This window comes from Pelophylax lessonae (genome assembly GCF_965119305.1).
Source record: "Pelophylax lessonae genome assembly, chromosome: 5".
NCBI classification, from domain to species: domain Eukaryota; kingdom Metazoa; phylum Chordata; class Amphibia; order Anura; family Ranidae; genus Pelophylax; species Pelophylax lessonae.
This window is the reverse complement of record NC_138772.1, coordinates 490,810,684-490,825,231: the sequence shown is the minus strand read 5'-3', so window position 1 is coordinate 490,825,231 and position 14,548 is coordinate 490,810,684. Positions and strand designations below refer to the sequence as shown.

The 14,548-nt window shown below is 39.7% G+C and overlaps 1 protein-coding gene across 39 annotated transcripts in view; it reads right to left on the bottom strand.

Annotated features, from left to right (window-relative positions):
• RIMS2 (regulating synaptic membrane exocytosis 2) overlaps window positions 1-14,548 on the bottom strand; it is a gene marked incomplete at its 5' end in the record, with an annotated part of 943,810 nt that overhangs the window by 305,938 nt on the left and 623,324 nt on the right. For all 39 annotated transcript variants that reach the window (XM_082257909.1, XM_082257877.1, XM_082257910.1 and 36 more), the window contains 2 exons: window positions 2,642-2,813; window positions 11,706-11,836. In XM_082257909.1, coding sequence (XP_082114035.1) covers window positions 2,642-2,813; window positions 11,706-11,836 — 303 coding nt within the window. The remainder of the gene's footprint in view (window positions 1-2,641; window positions 2,814-11,705; window positions 11,837-14,548) is intronic.

The following is a 14,548-nucleotide window of genomic DNA, read 5'->3' as shown; positions in this document are numbered from 1 at the left end:
CGATAAGAGGAACTCTTGGGTAGAGTGGAGGGACTCTTTATCAGTCTTATCTGATCTCCATGTTTCACGCCCATATGCTCCTGTACCTTCTACAGAGATACAGAGTCAAAACCTTTGCATATTCTGTGATGCTTCTGTCAAGGCAATAGTTGCTGTGGCCTACTTAAGGACTGTTGACACTACAGCACGATGCCACGTAGGATTCATCATGGGCAAAGCAAAGCTTGCTCCACACCCCGAGCATACTATACCTAGGCTAGAACTTTGTGCTGCAGTACTAGCTGTTGAACTTGCAGAGCTAATAGCCTCAGAGATGGACATTGACCTCAAGGACGTTCAACTCTACACAGACAGCAAGGTAGTTCTAGGCTACATCTACAATGAGACCAGACGTTTCTACGTCTATGTCAACAACAGAGTGTTGAGGATTAGGAGATCTACCATTCCAACACAATGGCACTATGTACCTACTGACTACAACCCTGCAGACCATGCTACAAGAGAACATTTCATACTGCAACTTCAAGTTGTCAGCTTAAATCTGCCAGATTTACCAGATTCTCAAAATGGAAGACACTTGTTCGAGCTATTTCTTGTCTTATCCATATAGCTCGCTCCTTTAAAGGTGACTCAAACAGCTGTGACCGCAAGGGATGGCACCATTGCCAAAGGATCAGTTCAGCACTAGAGCTACAGCAGTCTCAGGATCTTATCATCCGCACTGTACAGCATGAAGCATATGCTAAGGAGATTGACTGTACCTTGAACGGAAAACCTATCCCTAGAGACAGTGTCCTGAGAAAACGCGACCCATTCCTTGATCCAAATGGACTACTTAGGGTAGGTGGTCGTCTAAAGCAAGCCAACCTAGAGTCAGAAGAGAGAAACCCTCTAACAGTTCCTGGTCACCACCACATCGCTTACATGATTGTATCACATCATCACTCCCATGTAAAGTGGAAATCAAGATCCAGAGAAACAAGGAGACCAAGTTGTTCCTCAGACCAGTTTCTGAACCGATCTTGCTATTATCATCTGAGGAGTAAATAGTGGTATCTGACGATACCAGACGGGGAGTGTCATGCCTTCAGCTTGGAAGTAATTAATTCCATTGGAACTTGTAATACCAATCTTGTCCACAAGATGCCACTGTGACATAGACTGTTATACAGCACTTTATGGTACTTCCTGTTTTCTATTGCTGGATTAGTTCCTCCCCTCTCTGAGGAGAATCTCCAGTTTAGATTTACCTCACAGAGACAGCCAGAAAGCATCTGAGGTTCCTGTGGGAAGATTCCTGAACCCCCTTTGTAGCATCGCTGGTATGCTCAGAACTGTCAGTTATATACTCAATGCATATGTTTGTTAATGTTTGTATACTGACTGTATGCTTTGTCTGTTTATTTCCAGTTTCACCATATTCTCAATCCTATCTAATCAGTCCTGACTCCATATTCATAATCCTATTCGCATATCTATTCTGACTTGTAACCTGTGACCACTATTCTATCTCTGGAATAAAGCCTTAAGTTACAAAAGGACTGGTTATTGCAGGATTAAAGGTTTAACTGTATGTTGAGCTGCACACGCCTGGGGCATACGTGTAGTGAGAACATAACAATGGTCTTTCATTGGGATCATTTGTTTCTCTAGAAAATGGGAGGCAATGTCCCTCTTTGAGTATCAGTACTTCCATGTTTGACCAGAACACATATCTAACATTTCCAAATATAAATATGAGTGATAAATGTATGATCACTGTAACAATGCGTCATTTTATGCTTGCACCACTGAAGTGCTGTGCCTTTCTGTATTCAGCTTGTTTAAAGCGGTAGTATCCCGCTTTTTGACACTTTTACCTACAGGTAAGCCTATAATAAGGCTTACCTGTAGGTACAGTTAATATCTCCTAAACCGGCACGGTTTAGGAGATATTTGCAGTGCATGCAGCCGCTCTGAAGGTCCGGGGGGACCTTCAGTTTTCCTTGCCGGGAGCTTGCCGGAAAATCACTCCCGTGTGCATGCGCGGGAGTGACGTCATCGCGGCTCCGGCCAATCACAGCGCCGGAGCCGCCAGACCCGGAAGAGACACCGAGGGATCATGGAAGCCCGCAGCGATGTCCGGGGGTCCGTGTCGGGGCTTCGTTCTAAGGTAAGTAATACATAATGAATGAGCTAGTATGCGATGCATACTAGCTCATTATGCCTTTGTCTTGCAGGTTTTTTTTTTTTTTTCGGGTTTACAACCGCTTTAAGGAACAAACATACACATTTGCTAGTTTAGATATAAGTGAAAAGTAAGAAAAAATAGAATTTTTTTTCTGAAATGTGGTAGAACACCAGCATCAATGTAGGGACTTTAAAAAGTAGCATCATAAAACAACCAGTCAATAAATATTTTCTTTATAGGTATAGTTTTTTTGTTTTGTTTTACATTGCTAGACTTCTGCAAGAAAACATATCTTTTCACTAGTCTACAAAAATTTACAAGTGACGTTGGACACATCGATCCCATCAGAAGTTAGTTCCTTGTATGCATTTCAGTGCTTAATCTTCAATTATGTTAAACCTGGTCGGATTGAATAAGAAAAAAAAAATTCAAGTATATAACGGAGACAAAAGGGTAGAAGAGTTAACTCACCTCTCCTAAGAATTCACTTTCTTCCTCTCGAACTCTGGCTTGATCCCAAAGTGTAATCTCCAACATTCGTTCTCTAAACTCCCTCCGAGGAACCGGAGAGTACATGAATGTTTGATTCCATTTGGGTTCTAATGTCTTCTTCACAGTCTTTGTTCTTCTTTTGTTCTTATCACTGTAATAAAAGAAAAAGAAAATCCGTGTGGATTTAACAACTATCAACATAATTTAAGTCAAAGTTGTTCAAGACATTAGCTGTATAATGTGGTAAAATTTATTTATACCTAGATTAAAGTGAAGCCCTGATATTATTTTTCACCGCAATTAAAATTTTGTGATAAGATGGTACAGAAATTAACATTTAACCTTTGTTCTTCTGCCTTTCAGCCTTTCTCAACCTTTTCAATCTAGAGGAACTCTTGAAATAACTTTCTGGTCTCAGGGAACCCCAGCTAACAAGTACTATACCTACAACTCATGATACATTAGTGTGATGGTCAGTGAGAAGAATTCTCCTTGAACTTATGGTCAATGGGAAGAATGACCCCTTTACAGAAAGCTAAAAAGATTAATGATGTCAGCGGGAACTTATCTGAAAGGCAGAAATTGCTCAAGGAACCCCTAACAACCTCTGGAGGAACCCTAGGATTCCATGAAACCCTGGTTGAAAAACCCTGCTCTATCTGATGGATATTACACATTGGGACACAGTGGCAGATTTCACAGCCTGCACCATAGATTTCTAAATATTTAAAATTCTTTAAAATTTTGTGCATCAGGTGCTGCCCATTTTCATCTTTAAGATGTACGTTATATTCATACCAGGGTAGTTGTCTGTCTTTTGATATTGGTAACCAATAATTTGATTATGGTTGCCAATATCATAGTTACATACTATGTATGTTGAAAAAATAGGTGCGCTAAATAAGAGTGCTATGGTGAAATAACATAATAGCACATGTATAAACAATAAATCACAATGAATTTACAGTGATATTGACATAACTGTGTACAGTATATAAAAAAGGCAAACAAATCAAACCAATGGGTGAACGTGATCCAATCAAAACTAATAAGAAACTAATAAAGTTCAAAAAAACAATAATAGTCCACAAAGTCCAAATAATCGTGATCTTCACCATGTGATTCGATATGAAAAAAGTGTTGGAAATCGACTTCAAGTGATGTTACAAAATAGCATAAGAAAAGTGATTCCCACCACCGACAGGCTTTCCTCCTTATCAGATGGAATTAGGGTGAGGTGCAAAGAATAACTCAATGTAGCCAGTAAGATAGGAGGAAAACTTCCACTGCAATTCCACCTCGTGCAATAGTACAAAGTGGCCTCTTACCAAATGGTATATATCTTAGAGTGGAAAGAATCTCCTTGATGGATGTCCTCTCGACTGGCAAGATATCTGGAACTACCTCCGCAACCACGCAAGTCTGCTACCTCCCTTTCACTCACCGGATCGGCATTTAGGAGGTGCTACAGTGCATCAAGCATGTAAAAACCTTTGGCAAGCATGTGTGATGGCAACAGGTTTGGAGTGGGGAATCTGTATAAACTGCTCCCTTGGTTCCTGGGCTCAGCAGAGCGCACAGAGCACATCCAGGCCCCTCCCCTACGCGTGGCAACACAGGGTCATGTGTCTTCCTCAGGGGCAATATGCGTAGGGGAGGGGCCTGGACGTGCTCTGTGCGCTCTGCTGAGACCAGGAAGCAAGGGAGCAGTTTATACAGATTCCCCACTCCAAACCTGTTGCCATCACACATGCTTGCCAAAGGTTTTTACATGCTTGATGCACTATAGCACCTCCTAAATGCCGATTCGGTGAGTGAAAGGGAGGTAGCAGACTTGCGTGGTTGCGGAGGTAGTTCCAGATATCTTGCCAGTCGAGAGGACATCCATCAAGGAGATTCTTTCCACTCTAAGATATATACCTATATACCATTTGGTAAGAGGCCACTTTGTACTATTGCACGAGGTGGAATTGCAGTGGAAGTTTTCCTCCTATCCTACTGGCTACATTGAGTTATTCTTTGCACCTCACCCTAATTTCATCTGATAAGGAGGAAAGCCTGTCGGTGGTGGGAATCACTTTTCTTATGCTATTTTGTAACATCACTTGAAGTCGATTTCCAACACTTTTTTCATATCGAATCACATGGTGAAGATCACGATTATTTGGACTTTGTGGACTATTATTGGTTTTTTGAACTTTATTAGTTTCTTATTAGTTTTGATTGGATCACGTTCACCCATTGGTTTGATTTGTTTGCCTTTTTTATATACACAGTTATGTCAATATTACTGTAAATTCATTGTGATTTATTGTTTATACATGTGCTATTATGTTATTTCACCATAGCACTCTTATTTAGCGCACCTATTTTTTCGACATTCATTTTCACTAAGTTTAGTTCAGGTAGCAGCTTTATTCCTATCAGCGCACCCACACTTACATTATACTATGTATGTAGCTATGATATTGGCGATCATATTAAAATCACAAGTTCAAGCTACAAAGTTCTTCTTTTGGTTTGGATATAACTGGGAAAGATTAGATCCGTTGTCAGGTTTTTACTGGTATCTAGGTTTCTGTTAGAAGAAATGAATCTCACTTCCTGCACTGGTGAAAATCTACAACAGGGACACAAGCAATAAAAAGCTGATGGCGATTCTATTCTCTTGAGGTTTTTGGTCATTGTTGGTGATTTTCCCTCACTTCTTGCACCTCCTATTATAGTGTGACAAAGCTCTGTCTGTGGCTCCTCACTCTTCACACACATTGTCACCCAGTCTCACACTATCCCAATGGAGACACAAACCACACTAAAGCACAGCCAAGGTCAACTACTGTCATAATAAAACCCACCGTGAAAAATGTCATGCAGCCATCAATGGAGTGAGTGCATGAACAGAGGTGATTTTACACTATTGTTGATCTTTACTGTTCCTATGAGTCACCTCACTCACTGACAGCAATGTAGAAATGCTTGACTTGACTTCTTCCAGTGAATAATCTACACATCTATACATTTAATACACTTAACAAAATGTGTAAGAGCGAGTAATAAAACAAACATAAAAAGTCACATCAAAAATGACAACAGCTAAAATATGAACCCTCTCTAAAACAAAGCATTTTTTGGATAAATTATGATTTTGGAGTTATTGGATTTTGGATTATTTACATTCATTTTCCCAGGAATGTGGGTTGGATGGAAGTGATTAGAATGCAACCCTAAAATGCTGGGAATCTCTGAAACAAAAGAATTCTTCGATGTCCATAGAATGCATGAAGGTAAAAAAGCGTAAGCCTTTAAAAACCATTTCACTTTTATTTAGGTTTCATATCATTTATTGAAGGTCATTAAAGTATTTCTTCTTGCAGATAACCAATCTAACCAATTTTAAGCCTTGTACACACAAAGAGAATATTGGATGAATGTTCGTCCGTCTTTTTTTTTTTTTTTTTTTTGCATGCTAGTCTCAAATCGAAAATGATGAGGTTACTAAAGTTACGAAAATTCTTGTACGACAGAATTCAACTTATACTGTAATGTATTCTTTAATTTCCGAGTATGTGTGGCCTTGGTCTTCCAATTTTTTTTTTGAAAAATACTGTACTGATTAAACGAAAATCGTACCTTTTGATATCATATGAGAAAGATTTTAGTGCTTGTCCCTTCGGATAATTTAGCATGAACTGTTGTGATTAGCTCTCGAAACCTGTGTACTAACAATCAGATTATCGTACGATTGCTTCAAAAGTGGTATTTTTAGTCTGATTTTCTGATCGTGTGTACTAGGCATTAGACTGCAACCCCAGTCACTGCCATCTAACCAACACTGGGTGACACTGGGGGAATAATCTCAATGTCAAATCTCCCTAGGAAAATGTATGTACAGTGAGGAAAATAATTATTTGATGCAGATTTTGTAGGTTTGCCAACTTATAAAGAAATTAAGGGTCTATGATTTTTATCAAAGGTGTATTTTAAATGACAGAAACAGAATATCAACCAAAAATCCAGAAAAAAACACATGCTATAAAATGTTATGAATTGAGTTGCAGCTCAGTGAGTGAAATTACTATTTGATCCCCTACCAACTAACAATAATTCTGGCTTCCACAGACTGGCTACGGTTTGTGCCCATGTGGTACACAGATTAGTCCTGTCAATTTAAGTAGGTGATTCTCTTTATGTGTATAAAATACACCTGTCCACAGAATCTCTTTCTTTTATTCATAACTCACCATCATGGGCAAGACCAAAGAGCTTTCAAAGGACATCAGGGACAAGACTGTACACCTGCACAAGGCTGGAATAAGCTACAAGACCATCAGCAAGAAGCTTGGTGAGAAGGAGACAATTGTTTCATTTGTGATTATTCGCAAATGAAAAAAATACAAAACAACCATCAATCGCCCTCGGTCTGGAGCTCCATGCATGATTTCGCCTCATGAGGTAAGGATGATCATGAGAAAAGTAAAGGATCAGCTGAGAACTACATGGGAGGAGCTTGTGAATGATCTCAAGGCACTTGGGACTACAGTCACCAAACAAACTGTTGATAACACAATATACCGCCATTGACTGAAATCATTCAGCGCCCACAAGATCCTGCTCCTCAAGAAGGCAGATGTACAGGCCCGTTTGAAGTTTGCCAATGAACATCTAAGATTTAGAGAAGGATTGGGAGAAAGTGCTGAGGTCAGATGAGACCAAAATTCCGCTCGTCGGCATTAACACGTCTCTCCTTGTTTGGGGGAAGAAAAATGCTATGACCCTAGGAACACCATCCCTACAGTCAAGAATGAGGTGGAAACATTATGCTTTTGAGGTTGTTTCTTTGCTAAAGGTACAGGCCGACTTTGCTGCATTGAGGGGCCAATGGACGGGGCCATGTATTGTAAATTTTTGGATGAGAACCTTCTTCCATCAGAACACTGAAGATGGGTCATGGATGGGTCTTTCAGCACAACAATGACCCAAAACATACCGCCACGTCAACAAAGGAGTGGCTCAAGAAATAGTACATTAAGGTCATGTAGTGGCCTAGCGAGTCTTCAGACCTTAATCCTATAGAAAATACATGGGTGGAGCTAAAACCTCGAGTTAACAAGCAACAGCCAAGAAACCTTAAGGATTTAGAGAAGATCTGCTAAGTGGACCAAATTGTGGACTCCATCTTGATGAGGAACAAATCTTTAGAACAAGGTTGCAAGGAGTTAAAATTGAAAAAACTTCTTATTGCTTTCACTGAATCCCCTTTTCCCATCTAAATATGGTTCACTATTCATTACACAACCTTTATTAAAACCTATCGACGTATTTTATTTATTACCAAACAGGAGCTTCCCTGAATTTTGCAGGTGTTACCTTAGAATTCTCTAATGGCATGTGTGCACATTTAGATTGGTTATCTGCAATTAAAATACTTTAATGACCTTCAGTAAGTGATATGAAACCTAATTAAAAGTTAACTGGTATTTCAGACTACCCCTTTCATTAGTAGTATGCCAGTGCAACATTATCTCTGTGTGATGACACCCATAAACAAAATGTGCTGATCCACTGACACTGTAAGCGAAAAAGACAATAAGACTACTTATTCTGGACATCAAATAATTATTTTGTTTCAGACATCGAATTCTCAGCATTTCAGGTTTAGTAAGAATGGTTTCTCTGCTCCAGCAGTCCTTTGCTGTCACAGTGGACAGTTTAGGAAGCCTGACAGCAAATGAAGAGAAATGGAGCTGCACATGCATTTTGATCTGATGACTTGTTTATTGGGTGACAAATTCAGCCATGCATCCAGCATCAACCCCTGATACATTTACAGATATGAATATGTTTTATTATATTTATATAGGCTTTATATAGTGCCAAGAATTTGCGCAGCACTTCACAATATAAAGGGAGACAGTACAGTTACAATACAACACAGGAGGGTTAAGGGGGCCCTACTCATGAGAGCTTACAACCTAATACGGTGGGAAAAGTGATACAAAAGGTAATCATTTTAAGATTGAGCAAAGAAAAGTACATAAACTTTGATGCCCAGCCTTAAATGTGACTTTACCAGAGGTGACCAGACTGGCTGTGCAAAACTTGCTGCTGAAAAACAAAGGCGCCCACCAAAGCCTCAATATCAGCACTAAGGAGGACTCTTCAATAATGTTGATTGTTTGAACTCCCCCTAGACTAAGACGACTTCACAATAAGGAAGCTCAATTGTTTAATTTAAACCTTTCCTTAGAAAGTAAGCAGGATGGCTAAGCTGACCTTCACTTGCAAAAATACTCCTTTTTTTGACAGTCATTCTGATCCCTGGCTTCAGTACTCTCTGAGTCAATGACTTAGACACTGGTCTTACTTTAGCCTTAATTGGATAACTATTATCAGTTCAAGAAACAATATTTTCTATAGTCACCCTTCTCAATGCTTACAGTGCCTTGAAAAAGTATTCATACCCCTAAACATTTTCCACATTTTGTCATGCTACAACCAAAAACGTAAATGTATTTTCTTGGGGTTTTATGTAATAGACCAACACAAAGTGGCACATAATGGTGAAGCGGAAGGAAAATTATAAAAGTGTGGAGTGCATTTGTATTCAGCCCCCTTTACTCTGATACCTCTAACTAAAATCTAGGGGAACCAATTGCCTCCTAAGTCACCTTATTAGTAAATACAGTCCACCTGTGTATAATTTAATCTCAGTATAAATATAGCTGTTCTGTGAAGCCCTCAGAGGCTTGTTAGAGAACCTTGATGAACAAACAGCATCATGAAGGCCAAGGAACACACCAGACAGGTCAGGGATAAAGTCGTGGAGAAGTTTAATGCAGGGTTAGATTATAAAAAAATATCCCAAACTTTGAACATCTCACGAAACACTGTTCAATTAAAATATGGAAAGAGTATGGCATAACTGAAAACCTACCAAGACATGGCTGTCCACTTAAACTGACAGGCCGGGCAAGGAGAGTAATGATCAGAGAAGCAGCCAAGAAGCCCATGGTAAGGCTAGAAGAGCTGAAGAGATCCACAGCTCAGGTGGGAGAATTTGTCTACAGGACAACTATTAGTTGTGCACTCCACAAATCTGGAAGAGTGGCAAGAAGAAAGCCATTGTTGAAAGAAAGCCATAAAAAGCCCCCTTTCCAGTTTGCGAGAAGCTATGTGGGGGACACGGCAAACATGTGGAAAAAGGTGCTCTGGTCAGGTGAGACTAAAATTGAATTGTTTGGCCTAAAAGCAAAACACTATGTGTGGTGGAAAACTAACACTCCACATCACCCTGAACACACCATCCCCACCTTGAAACATGGTGGTGGCAGCATCATGTTGTGGGGATGCTTTTCTTCAGCAGGGACAGGGAAGCTGGTCAGAGTTGATGGGGAGATGGATTGAGCCAAATACAGGGCAGTCTTAGAAGAAAACCTGTTAGAATCTCCACAAGACTTAAGACTGGGGCAGAAGTTCACCTTCCAGAAGGACAATGCCCATAAACATACAGCCAGAGCTACATTGGAATGGTTTAAATCAAAACATATCCATGTGCTAGAATGGCCCAGTAAAAGTCCAGACCTAAATCAAATTGAGTATCAGTGGCAAGACTTGAAAATTGCTGTTCACAGATGCTCTCCATCCAATCTGACAAAGCTTGAGCTGTTTTGCAAAAAAGAATAGGCAAAGATTTCACTCTCCAACTGTAATTGCAGTGTAAGGTGGTTCTACAAAGTACTGATTCAGGGGGGCTGAATACAAATGCACACCACACTTACACATATTTTGGAAAAAAATTGAAAACCATTTATCATTTTTCTTCCACTTCACAACTATGTGCCACTTTTTGTGCCACTTTGTGTTGGTCTATCACATGAAATCCCATTAAAATACATTTATGTTTTTGGTTGTACCATGACAAAATGTGAACAATTTGAAGATGTATGATTACTTTTTCAAGGCACTGTACCCTGATAAACTAAAGAAGCATTCTGTTTGATTTATTTTTTCTGACCAGTAGCTATTTTGTCCACTGATAAAGCATCAGAGATGTCCTTCTATTTCCAAACTCTTCCTCCATATACTTAAACAACCTTCACAAGCATGTTAAACAGACCCTGTCACTTTGACCATTCAGGGAAGTCTCTTTGAAGTTCATCCAGTTATACTCACATACCACTCCTTCTTCCATCACAGCTGCCACACAATACTGGGAGTTTCAGGGTATGGGGGAGCATGTGGACTCTTCCCTTGATGCAATGCTAAGCCTGAACACTGTCACTGTCATCCACCCCCCTGTAAGCTCTGACATCAATTGAAAAGTGGTATTTTGTGGCGGCTGTAGAAGGACAAGCAGGGCAGTGATGTGAAGGTGACTATAAGTGGGTTGGAAGTGAACATTACAAAGACTCTGGAAGACCTAAATGGATTAGTAGTCTCTTTAAGGAAAGATCTTTTGTTAAAAAAAAAAGCTTTCAGTGGTTTGATCATGCCTGCATGTCTGACTGCTATGTCTAAATAGCTAGCAATATTGTCATTTTTGCTGATGACACAATTATGTAGCAATACTACAATAAGCAGCAAACTAAAACATTATGGGGATGGAGCAATCCTAAGAAAATAGTAACATGAAGAGTTAAATGGCAAGGTACATTTAATTGTTGAAAACTGTAAAGCTACCTAGTCCTGGGCAATAGCACTGTCATCTATAAATTAAATCAATTACCGTTGAGCGAAACAGTGAGGGAGAAAGAATTGGAAATACTGGTTAACAATAAGCTACTGTAAGTAACACAACTCATTGTCTAGCAGTGGAAGCAAACAAAATCTGGGAATGTATACAAAAAGGGAGATTAAAAATATGATGCTGATATAGTAATGTCTCTACAAAAATCATCTGCAATCTCACATCTAGAATATTAGGTCTACTTTTGGCAACCACATCACAAAAGATTGAGAAAGGATTCTCTGGACCAAAGCTAAGAAGATGTTTGAAGTTGATAGACATCGACCTTTTCTTAACCTTATTAACCATGTGACTTACCTTCGATCTGGAAGAAAATAAATTTTAACATAGGGATTTCTCGGTCTCCCATCTTCTCTCGACGGTAGGTCCTTAGCTCCTAATATAGTGACTATTAATTGGTGACCACCTTTGTCATACCAGAGTTTTATCTGCAGAGTAGAAAGAATACAATGTTTATCAGCAGTATGTTTCTAGAATTATAGTTTACATTTTACAGAAAATATTGTAACTCAGTGGTTCTTAACCTTGTTGGAGGTACTGAACCCCACCAGTTTCATATGCGCATTCACCGAACCCTTCTTAATTGGAAAAATAAAATGATTTTTTCAAATTCAAAACACAGCTGGTTTTATGAGTGTTTCACCAATGGTGTGTGGTTTGCCCTGCTTTGTGATCAGGTAAGCAACTTCGTACGATGTTTTGAGGATCGGTTTGTTGATGGGTACAAAGCCGAGAACAGGCAGACTAGCCTTTTCATCGAATCTGGCTCTCCTCACCTTGAGCGTTGTGTTCTTGTATTTTCCATCTCCATGCAGCTTAAGGAAGTGTTCTCTTAGTTTTGCCGGTGCTAGACTAGAATTGCTCAACTTGGCATTGCAAATCATGCAGTTAGGACGCTGACTCCCATCACGTTCCGTTATACATGTGAATCCATATTGTACATATTCGTCCGACCACTTTCTTTTTTTGCTCGACAGTTAGTATGAAGGGATTAAAATATTAAGAAAGAAATCACACGACGTACCATCACGACAGTTACAATTCGACTACTGGGCGCGCCAAATTCCCTGCAGCACAGATAGGCCAAGCGATGTTGCGTCATCACCTGCAGCCAATGAGCGGGGCATGTCATCACGAATCATATCATACGAGTCGGGTGTGTCTTGACCTCCGCCGAACCCGCGAGACTGACTCACGAACCCCTGGGGTTCGATCGAACCCAGGTTAAGAACCACTGTTGTAACTGAAGATTCTATTACAAAATGTAACTCTGAATGGAAACTGAACGATGGCTAAAGACTACATGACCTACAGTTTACTGCACATGTTACGGACTGCCCACTGCTTTATCAAATACGCTCCGTAATTCTGCTCCTTAAAGCGATTGCAAATGACCACATTGTAAAACAACCCATTCAGTTTAAATTAGAAATGAAAGGCTAAACATTTTTGTAAAGCTATAGAAAACATTATAAATACCCCCCTCCCCCCCTTTTTTTTTTAATTAATTACTGCATTCTCTCTGTTCTCAGCTGCATAAGAGCTGGGGGGGGCGGGGAGAGCAGCAGCACACTGAGCTTCCCAGTGACAGGCTGTGCAGGGGGTATGTCAGAACAAGTCTGATTATTGGAGGAGAGCAGGGAGCACAGCTAGAGAACTGACCACGGTGTGCTCTCCTGCCTAGTGTTATCAGTTTTTAATAGGAAAGAAGAGGGACTAGCAGGAAAGCCAGAGATTTTACACAAAGGAAGCAATTCAAGGAGAGCAGGATACTTTCTCATACAAGTACATGGTACAGCAGGCACATATCAGGAATATGGAATGTTGGGGTAACAAACGCTATAATGTTAGGAACCAATAGCTACAACCTTTGTGTTAATTTACATCACACAATGTTTATTCGATAGCCCAATGGATAGATTTGCTAATTCGCAAAATCCAATAGCCCAGACGGCCCAGCTTGCTCATGGAACAATGATAGAATAGTAGAACTTTAATGAGATTCCTTTAAACTGATGAAAGCTGAAATCTGTTTGATTTGGATTACAGCACATCTGATACATGGCTTACATATAGAAACCCTAAAAGCCCAACACCCATCAAGGCTTTAAATAAAAATATTGGACATGTAGGTGTAGAAAAAGGTTTTTGCTGTGTCTGCCTTGGAGAGATTACTCCTTATTTTCTGTTGGGACAGTAAATGAGGGTAAAAAAACCCGACAAAACACTTTATTTTCAGTAATAGGAGGACAAGTTAAAACCTTTGTCAGGACTGTGTCTTACTGTCCTGGTGACAACAGCTCCCTTTTTTTCTTGCCCTGCTGTCACAGGGACAGAAAGTGAGGCAAAATACCCCCAAAAGGGACACAGCAAAATATAAAACAAAATATGACGGAAGCAATTATCCTTTTCAGGTCTATGAAAAAAAAAAAACAAGTTTTGACTGGAGTTGGGCTTTAAAGATTACGTCTATGGTCTCATGCATACTGTAACTAAAAAAAAAAGCCCATTTTACAGGCGTTATAGCTTAAAAAAATAAAAACTGCAGAGGTAATCAAATACCACCAAAAGGAAGCTCTTTTTGTGGGGGGGGGGAAAGGTAATCAATTTAATTTAGGTACAGTGTAGTGAGTTAAAGTAACGCAGTGCCATATCGCAAAAAAAAAAAAAAACGGCTTGGTCATGAAGAGGGCTAAATCTTCCAGAGCTGAAGTCCTTTATAGATCAAAAGGGACCAAACAGGATAGTTCACTGTTAGGGTTTACATACCTTTTAAAGTAGTGTTTTGCTATAAAATGCAATTGGATCTGAAATTTTCTTTAAGAAATCTATTCTCAGCATGACATATCCAGGACAGGCCAAGCCTGATGTTTTAGTTGAGATTTAACTGTAAATGGTCAAAGGAAGTTCTGCATTAATTATGGTGGAGAAGCCATAAGAGAGACCATTGGAAAGAATTTTTGTATCATGTACTTTCTTAAATCCTCCATATAAATATAAAGATAAATCAAAGTCTGGTGACAAGAGTACTTTGGTTAAAAAATTGAACTTAGCTTGCCATAGCCATGTCAGGGATGAGACGCGCTCCCTGATGGAATGCAGGACATCATTTCATTATTGTTGAGAGAACAGCTCCAAAA